The sequence below is a fragment of the Rhinopithecus bieti genome, unplaced genomic scaffold (assembly GCF_001698545.2).
Source record: "Rhinopithecus bieti isolate Rb0 unplaced genomic scaffold, ASM169854v2 scaffold_36315, whole genome shotgun sequence".
Classification (NCBI taxonomy): Eukaryota; Metazoa; Chordata; class Mammalia; order Primates; family Cercopithecidae; genus Rhinopithecus; species Rhinopithecus bieti.
The window spans coordinates 2,290,750-2,300,661 of NW_016815814.1; the positions used below are offsets into that span (position 1 = coordinate 2,290,750).

The window sequence follows — 9,912 nt, forward strand, 5'->3', positions numbered from 1 at the left end:
CCTCCTGTTTTCTGTCAGCCTTTACTTAACTGTAATAACATTGTAAAAAACCCTGTTAAATACATAAAGTTAAATAATGATTCCCCAAAGGCATTCATATGAATTTGAGCAGGGTAACTCCCCCCAAAGGATAGTTTTGTTGATCTTACTAATGGGAAAAAAAAAAAGGTTTTTTTTTTTTTTTTTTTGAGACGAGCGTCTTGGCTCTGTCCGCCTAGGCTAGAGTGCAGTGGCGCGATCTTGGCTCAACTGCAAGCTCTGCCTCCCAGGTTCCGCCTATTCCTCACTGCTCAACCTCCCAAGTAGCTGGGACTACAGGTGCCTGTCACTATGCCCGGCTAATTTTTCATATTTTTTTGGTAGAGACGGGATTTCATCATGTTAGCCAGGATGGTCTCAATCTCCTGACCTCATGATCCACCCTCCTTAGCCTCCCAAAGTGCTGGGATTACAGGCGTGAGCCACCACGCCTGGCCAGAAAAAAAGAATTTTTTTTGAGACGGAGTCTCACTCTGTCACCCAGGCTAGAGTGCAAGGGCATGATCTCAGCTCACTGCAACCTCCGCCTCCCAGGTTCAAGGGATTCTCCTGCCTCAGCCTCCCAAGTAGCTGGGACTACAGGCACACGACACCACGCCTGGCTAATTTTTGTAGTTTTAGTAGAGACAGGGTTTCACCATGTTGGCCAGGCTGGTCTTGATCTCCTGACCTCATGATCCACCTGCCTTGGCCTCCCAAAGTGTTAGGATTACAGGCATGAGCTACTGCGCCCAGCTGGAAAAAAATTTTTATGGTGAAAGTTAAAAGAGAAAATGATTGTTGGAGTGCTTTCACATTATCTGACCATTTTAAAGCTGTTTTACTTAGTTTAAAAGAGCCTCCTGAGTTAATACTGGTGAGATTACCAATAATAAATATTCTCTGTTTTCAGGTGTGTAGCTTGGAGTTTGACAGAAAAGACATAAGTATGAATAAGTTAGTAGCCACATCTCTGGAAGGAAAGTTCCATGTTTTTGACATGAGAACACAGCATCCAACCAAAGGTTTTGCCTCTGTTTCAGAAAAGGTAAATATGAGGGAAATGTCTTTATATGAAGAAGAATGATAGCTTGGTTTAGACTGATAAGTAGAATTAGTCACCAAGGTTTCTTCCAGGTCTTTATGTGAGGGGAGCTATTTTTGATATATTCCTGTGAGATCTTGACAAGTTTTTCTGTGCAAAGAGTACTTCCCCAAAGTTTATCAACTTTAGACTTCTTGATTATAATAAAGATCTCAGTTAGGTAGGAATCTTATTTTGTAGTTTAGGAGCAATTAGAAGAAGCCTAGCTGATAATAGGAATTTGATCAACAAAACCCATCCTCGTGTTTCCTAATAAGTATATAATATTTGTGCTAATACCTGGTTATATATTTTTCAAAATATAACTATATGTACATGATGTCATTACATTTTATTTTATATTCCAGTTTGCTATATTAAATGAAATTATTGAAAGCACTGAGTACTATGATTATAGTAGATGTTCGAAAATATTTTATTTATTTACTTAACTTTGCCTTGCATTTGAGGTAGCTGAGAGGGAAATATGGTATTACAGCATTAGACCAATAGATGAGGAAAGCAGGGCAAAAGGAAAATACTGGTTTAAAAAAAAAGATAGTTTCTGGACTGGGGGGATTACAGAAAATTCATGCAAAAAGATCCTGTCATTCACAAGAAATGGATTGGAAATGTGATTTGAGCTTCCTCAAGTATAAAAAGAAAGAAATATCAATTACGGATTCCTTGTTTCCGTAAGATTAAAATACACAAGTTGCTCATGAAGTAAGAATTTACTCCCTTGCTTCTCTCTCTCCTGTGGATTCAGTAGAATTTTTGAACCTTCCTATTTTGTCTCATTATTATAATTGTGTGTAAATTATTGTCACTGCCTTATGAAAATGAAATTCTTAAGATAATTATAAAGTATTGGTTTGCTTTTGTCATTTCAGAATATATTAAATTATCTATCAACAACATAGATCACTTTACTAAACTGTTACATGTAGAATTTGCAACACATATATCATCATCTATAAATAATAGTGTCATCTCCAATTTTTTGTTTTGTTTGTTTGGCTTTTATTTTTTTTTCTTCTTTTTTTGGAGACAGAATCTTGCCCTCTTACCCAGGCTGGTGTGCAGTGGCATGATTATGGCTCACTGCAGTCCTGGGCTCAAGTGATCCTCCTGCCTCAGCCTCCCAAGTTGCTGGGAGTACAGGCACACACCACTGCATCTGGCTAATTAGAAATTTTTTTTTTCATAGAGACAGAGTCTTGCTGTGTTGCCCAGTCTGGACTTGAAACCTGACCTCAAGTGATCCACCTCAGCCTCCCAAAGTGCTGGGATTAGAGGCGTGAGCCACTATACCTGGCCTAGTTTTTAAAAATTATATTTAGTTAACTCAGTAATTGCCAAATCTGCCAAATAGATGACTCTGGTATATTTTAAGAGGTCATTTCCTCTCTTGCTTTTTGTGTTTTCTCAACTTCCTGAAGAAGAAGAGAAGTTTAAGCTACAAAATAAAATGTTTCAACAGCTTGAACCTAATCACTGGGAGACCGTTACACACTTAAAATATGTGTTTTGAGATATGAGTCTTTATCAGCTAATGGTAATTCTCTCAAAAGACTATCGAAATCAAAGGTCAAGACTAATCACTCACTAAAATGTGGTGTTCCACAATAGCCAGCCCCGCTGCTTCTACAAAGCAGCAGTCATTCATTCCCTCCCACCTCCTTTCTCTCCCTCCCTCTGTCTCTCTCTGTCTCCTAAACTCCCCCCAGTTAATGCAGTATTGCCAGGATGGATTTACAGGTTGCTATTGAGGTGCTAACAAACTGTTAACCTTCCAGCTGCTGGTTTTTAGTCTAATGTGAATGATAAAGACCTTAGCTTATTATGACCGTAAACATTGTCTATAAGTCCTCATGGTCCGTATTTTGAAGACTGGACAGGTCAGTGGCAATACGTTGAAAATAAGGCTCTGGGAGCTGTTAGTTAAAATTCAGTCTATAAATTTTAGTTAAAATTCAGTCTAGAAGAACTCTATACTTATTGCTGAGTTTTGCTGTGAACTTCAAACTGTTCTCAGAACTAAAGTGCATTTTTAAAAATTCAGTCCACATTTTTTGTATATATAAACAAAAGTATATATTTTATATTTTGAGTGTTTCCCCTCAGAATGAACTAGAGGTATTTACATATGTAAAATCTATTCATAATGTATTTGGTGCTGTAAACTTAAATGGACTTTAAATTTAATACCTGTCTTTTTTAAAATGCAGTAGAACTTTGTTTTATAAAGCAATAAAGAAAATGATGCTTTTCTAATTTCTTATGTGCTCCTATAAATCTCTATAGCCATTATAAAGAAACATGCCAGAAAATAACCTTAATTACTTTTATAACCATTGAAATTATAGTAGTAAAAGTTCTTTATTTGCAGAGTTTCTCTTCCAGGGCACCATTTAGCATATAAACCAGTTGTGTGCCTCTTGTTCTGTTTAGGCTCATAAATCTACTGTGTGGCAGGTCCGACACCTGCCGCAGAACAGGGAGCTCTTTCTGACAGCTGGAGGTGCCGGCGGCCTTCACCTCTGGAAGTAGTAAGTCTGCCAGTGCACACTGCTCCTTTTAAAGTTACCTGTGGGTGTAAAGTAGGATTAGATTGAACCTTTTTGTCTTTTTTTTTTTTTCCTGCTTTGACTTAGTTCATTTTGATATGATTTAAAATTTCATGGTATTACATAACTTGTTTTCTAAGCATTTTGTATAAATACACTACATTTAGTAAAGTGTGCACTAATCTTCTTTTGATACATTAAGTCTATTTATCATTTTAGTTGTGTCTTCTAAGGATGTAAAAGTTGGCCCAAGACTTTTATCAGATATTATCTTGAAGTGATTAGAACACTCACTGCCTCTAAAAGATGGGGAAAGGGTTCCTTGCCTAAATTTAGTAACATCATTGTGATAGACCCCAACAGAGCCTGAGGCTCCTGATTGGTCTTCAGGAAAGACCTTATTACTGAGTTTGCTTTCTGCATATCTAGGCTGGGTGAGTTACAGTGAATGCTTTACTATGCACGCTACTCTCTGAATCCCAAGGGCGCTAACATCGTAGCGACTAGATCATTTAAAAGGTCTGATATACTTGCTCAGGGTTGGCCTGTGAAAAGGAGAAAAAGCAAAACAAAACAAAAATTAAAGATCTGATAAAAATTGTGAGTTAGTGGTATTTCCGAATACTTTATTAGCTAAGCAATATGTACTTGGAGGGGAAAAATTACATCTTTCTTAAACATCACTCAGGGAAAAAATAGCAAGCCTATAAATGAAGGATCTTACAAAATAAAGTTTCATTAATAATGTAAGAAGAAAAACACCATCCTCAATATATCTGGGACTTTCACATTTATAAAATTCTTCTCTATTAGCTCCTTTGAGAAGCTGGAAGGGGTTCTGAAAAACAGGGCTACAGTTGGAAAGTACTTGTTAAAGTACTGTGTGCAGGGATACCGCTGACAAAAAACCAGAGTGAACGCTTTATTTTATATTTTCTGACAGAGTCTTGCTCTATTGCCCAGGCTGGAGTGCAGTGGCATGATCTCATCTCACCGTAGCCTCCACCTCCAGGTTCAAGGGCTTCTCCTGCCTCAGCCTCCCGATTAGCTGAGATTACAGGTGCCCACTACCATGCCCGGCTAATTTTTGTATTTTTAGTAGAGACGGGGTTTCACCATGTTGGCCAGGCTGGTCCCGAACTCCTGACCTCAGGTGATCCACCTGCCTCGGCCTTCCAAAGTACTGGGATTACAGGCATGAGCCACCGCGCCTGGCCATGGTGAATGCTTTAGATCGAAACAGTATGGTTATGGCAAAACTCTGTCTACTAAAAATACAAGAATTAGCTGGGTGTGGTGGCACACGTCTGTAATCCCAGCTACACAGGAGGCTGAGGCACGAGAGTTGCCTGAATCTGGGAGGTGGAGGTCTCAGTGAGTCGAGATCACACCACTGCACTCCAACCTGGGCGACAGAGTGAGACAGAGCAACAGAGACCTTTTCTGTCTCAAAAAACAAACAAACAGTATGGTTTCTGTGAGTGAAAAGCAGAGGAAAAGTTTGAGGCGTTCTGGGAGAATGTGGGGTAGACAGATCACTTGCTACTTTCCCTTCTTCGGGCACCTTTGCCCGTTGTTCTTCCCTGATTCCACCCCGGTCTCCTCCCCATGTTAGGCTCTGCCAGTCCCCTTAGTGAAGCCATGTGGTGGCACATCACTATTTTACTTGGTGACCAAATCTTTAGGCTGCTTTCTTGAAGAACTAGTCCCAGTTTTCTTTGTAATCCACACGTGGATTTGTATTCCATGAGACACACAAACACTTTTGCAGCTGGAAGTTTTTACTACAGTGGATTTAGTTCTGTCAGTCAAGTTAGGTCTGTATGCAAATTTGAAGTTTAGTGCAATGTAAACTTTACACTTAACCAGAACAGATGTGCAGTCTAATCTTCAAATCGGTTTGGAGTTTTACTGTCAAGTATTGTACCAGCAAAGGGAATTGGTTTAAGCACAATGATATTTAGTTTTATTTTCATATGCCAGTCTGTCTTGGTAGTAATGCAATTAAATTGTAAATATTTATTGGCCACTGAACCAACAACTCCTAGAAGAAATCATCTAGTTATTCACAACTTGTTTTTTGAATAACTTCAACATGCTGATTTTTTTTTGAGTATTATTTGAATCATATACACATATTCTTTTAAAATTTCAACAGGTAATATGGAAGGTTTTAAAAAATCTTTATGTTATCTTTTGAATACTAAATAACTGCAGCCTTTGCCAAGAGATATGTGAAAGATGTCTGTATTTAAACCGTTTATTCATCTGAATGTTTTATTTATTTTCATTAGATTGATTTGTAGGGTTTGAGAGGAAGAGAAAATAGTAGCTCATCTACCTGTAGATTCTTCTTCCATTTCCATTTTGCTTCTGATTGGCTTTGTGCTTCTTACGTTCTTGGCCTTTGCCAGCATTTATGAAATAAAGATGTTGTCGTAATTGATACTAGTAGGTTTTAAAAGCCTTCTGAGGAGTGATGCTTCTGTATTTTATTAGGAACACATCTCCATTGGGGAGGAGTGTTTTCTTTCCCCTTTTCAAATCTAGACCAAATGGGATTTATGACTTTAACCTTCTGCTTTTCTTACCATATAAATTTATATTTTCAGCTGAAAAAAATCAAATGTTCTCAGAACCACTTTTTTCTTGTTTGAAACAATTACATTTAGGTCTAACATCTCCACTCTGTGACGCCTTCCCATAGAAGTGGTATACAAAAGGTCCTTAGGCTTGGGTCTGTGTAATGGAGCTTGGGGGTTAGAAGCTGGCATCAGTTTTTCATTCTGGAAGTGTTTAGATGAAGTTCTGCAAATGTTACTCACAGCCATTGCCTTTGCACATTGTTTGCCTGTGATATCCAGCAATCTAAATCTGGAGAAAAATTACAATAAATAAAAGATTATCAAAAGCACCAAGTAAATGTATTAAAGAATCCTAGATCAACCTAGAACTTTCATATTAAAAGAGAAAACGTAGATACATGTTGAACAGAAATGACTTTTAGAAGTTTTAGTAGAACTAATAACCCTTTTATGACATGTTTTGGGGATAGGATTGAGGTTGAAATTGTCTCTTTATTTGCAAACAACTCAGTATTAGAAAGATTCTGTAAGTATTTATTAGTCACAGTAACCAACTGAGAAATAGAGTCATTGAAGTGTATGTGTAGAAATAAAATGGTGAAAGCTAAGATTTATGCGCTCTTAACATTTTGATCTTGTTTTCAGTGAATACCCTATTCAGCGGTCAAAGAAAGATTCTGAGGGAATAGAGATGGGAGTCGCAGGTTCTGTAAGCCTTCTGCAGAATGTTACGTTGTCCACCCAGCCCGTTTCAAGTTTGGATTGGAGTCCAGATAAAAGGGGTCTTTGCGTCTGTAGTTCATTTGACCAAACGGTGAGAGTACTAATTGTTACGAAACTCCATAAAATTTGACTTCAAGACTTTGGACTCATAGAATTTAAGATAGGTTCTGGAATCTTCTGACCCTAATTGAACAAAGCTGGATTTGGCTGATGACAAAAGATCCCAGACACAAGCCCCTGGGCCAGCCTCCAGCCTCTCGGGGCGTGTTTGCTGACTTGCTTGCTGCTGCATGTGGGTATCAGAAGCACCGAGTAAACTGTCTCCAGGGCCAGTTCTTTTCTTCTGTCTTCCATTTCTAAGTCAATAGTTGTCTATAATTAAACATATTTCAGTTTTGTTTTATGTCCCTGAAGTTCTATATTTTATCTTTATGCTTGTGTTATGTTTTAGTGTCTATAATGTTGTGGTGGGAATCATTTCATTTGGTTTAAAAGAGTTTGCCTTGGAAAAACTGAATTAACCTTCAGAAATACATTTTGAGAGATTTCAATGTCAGTAAGTTTGTGGACATAATATTATTGTATAAAATATCAAAATGGTGGGCCAGGCATGGTAGCTCACGCCTGTAATTCCAGCACTTTGGGAGGCTGAGGCGGGCGAATCACGAGGTCAGTAATTCGAGACCAGCCTGGCCAACATGATGAAACCCCATCTCTACTAAAAATACAAAAAATTAGCTGGGCGTAGTGGCGGGCACCTGTAATCCTAGCTACTCCGGGAAGTGGAGGTTGCAGTGAGCCGAGATTGCACCACTGCACTCCAGCCCTGGCGACAGAGTGAGACTCTGTCTTTAAAAAAAAAAAAAATCTCTCTCTCTCTCTCTCTCTCTCTCTCAAAATGGCACGGTTGGTCTAGATTTGGGTAACTGTTTTCAGCAATTTAATTCATAAAACAAAATGCTATGATTTATAAAGCTCTTTTTTACTTAAAATACAGGAATTGAATTGGTGAGACTTTTGGTTATTGACTGTGGTAAGTGGTGGTGAAATGTACAAGATTGTAGGGGTTTTGTAATCTTATTTTGGTCATACTTTAAAATGCATTTTACGAATAAACTTCTGTTTTTGAGATCTACGGAAGCTTTGATTCTGTTACCTTAACAGTAGTAATAAAGTTAACATTGTTACATCATTTTGCCTTATAAATGCTTAATTAGTAGTTAATTCACTTTGTTTCTTTAATGTTCACCTTTAAGCCTTTGGAATTATTGACTTTATCACACTTTCATTAAGCCTACCCTCCCCCACCTCCATTGAAGAGAATGCAGCCACCTAAAACATTCATAATATGTGAAATATATGTGATTTCAGGGGATCATGGAGAGTCACTTATTTGGAATATTAAGAAAATAAAGGTTTTTTTTTTTTTGTTTTAGTTTCCCAGTGTTTTATAGAATAATGCTGTGGATATAATTATGAAGGTAAAATTAAATTGAACTTTAAAAAAGCTTATATCTGCAGGTTTTTTAAAATTTGCAATGAAAAAAAGGAAAATTCGTAGAAGTCTCTCTTAGAACCCTTGTATTTGGTAATAGAGTCAACAACAAGAAATACCTGTATTTTATGAAATCTAAGATGTCATTGATACCATTGATGCTATGCCATTCAAGAAAACGGAGCCAACTAAAACATTCATAATATGTAAAATGTATGTGATTACAAGTCATCATGGAGAGTCACTTGTTTGGAGTATTAAGTTGAGAAAATTAAGCATTTTTGTTGTTGTTGTTTCCTTTTTTTTTTTTTTTTTGAGACGGAGTCTTGCTCTGTTGCCCAGGCGGGAGTGCAGTGTCACGATCTCGGCTCACTGCAACCTCTGCCTCCCGGGTTCAAGCAATTCTCCTGCTTTAGTCTCCCGAGTAGCTGGGATTACAGGCATGTGCCACCATGTCCTGCTAATTTTTGTATTTTTAGTAGAGATGGGGTTTCGCCATGTTGGCCAGGCTGGTCTTAAACTCCTGACCTCGTGATCCGCCTGCCTCAGCCTCCCAAAGTGTTGGGATGACAGGTGTGAGCCACTGCCCCCAGCCCCAATGTTTTATAGAACAATGGGATATAATTATGAAAGTAAAATTAAATTGAACTTTTAAAAGTTTATATCTGCTTTTCTTAATTTGCAAAGAAAAAATGGAAAATTTGTGGAAATCTCTCCTAGGACATTTGTATTTGGTAATATAATAGAGTCAACAACAATAAACACCTGTATTTTATTAAATCTAAGATGTCATTGATACCACTGATGCTAGGCTGATATGATGAAACTATGATCAAATGCTTTTTTTTAAATCACTTACTGTTTGCTTTATATTAATTGAGTGTTCTTTTTATTTACACATAGATTTTTTTTCCATTATGTATCACTTGTGTGCATCCTTAAAAAGAAAAATATATACAGGAGACTATTATTCTAAGTAAAGTAACTTAGGAATGGAAAACCAAACATTGCATTTCTCCTAAGTGGGAGCTAAGCTATGAGGATGCAGAGGCATAAGAATGACACAATGGGCTTTGGGGACTTGGGGAAAGATGGGAAGGGGATGAGGGATAAAAGACTACAAATCAGGTTCAGTGTATACTGCTGGGGTGATGGGCGCACCAAAATCTCACAAATCACCGCTAAATAGCTTACTCATGTAACCAAATACCACTTGTTTCCCCCAAACTTATGGAAATAAAAAAATTAAAATAGAGGAAAATTTATACAAAATAAATTTGGTATGCTATTCCTCAGATTCCTTCATATTCAGAGTTTAATTCTTCTAAATCACTTTGAATTCAGAGCCATCAGTGTTCATGGTTTTCCTTATAATATTGTCCTTTGTGCATAAAAATGTTAGTATGTAGCATTTCTTTTTTTTTTTTTTTTTTTTTT

At 37.4% G+C, this 9,912-nt stretch overlaps 1 protein-coding gene across 1 annotated transcript in view; it reads left to right on the forward strand.

The window, feature by feature from the left end:
• Nucleotides 1–7,378, forward strand: part of DNAAF10 (dynein axonemal assembly factor 10) — a 127,575-nt gene extending 120,197 nt beyond the window's left edge. Inside the window, 3 exon segments of the mRNA XM_017853784.1 lie at nt 932–1,066; nt 3,557–3,654; nt 6,903–7,378. Of these exon segments, the coding sequence (XP_017709273.1) occupies nt 932–1,066; nt 3,557–3,654; nt 6,903–7,110 (441 nt within the window). The 3' untranslated portion in view covers nt 7,111–7,378.
• The last annotated feature ends 2,534 nt before the right edge of the window (nt 7,379–9,912 follow it).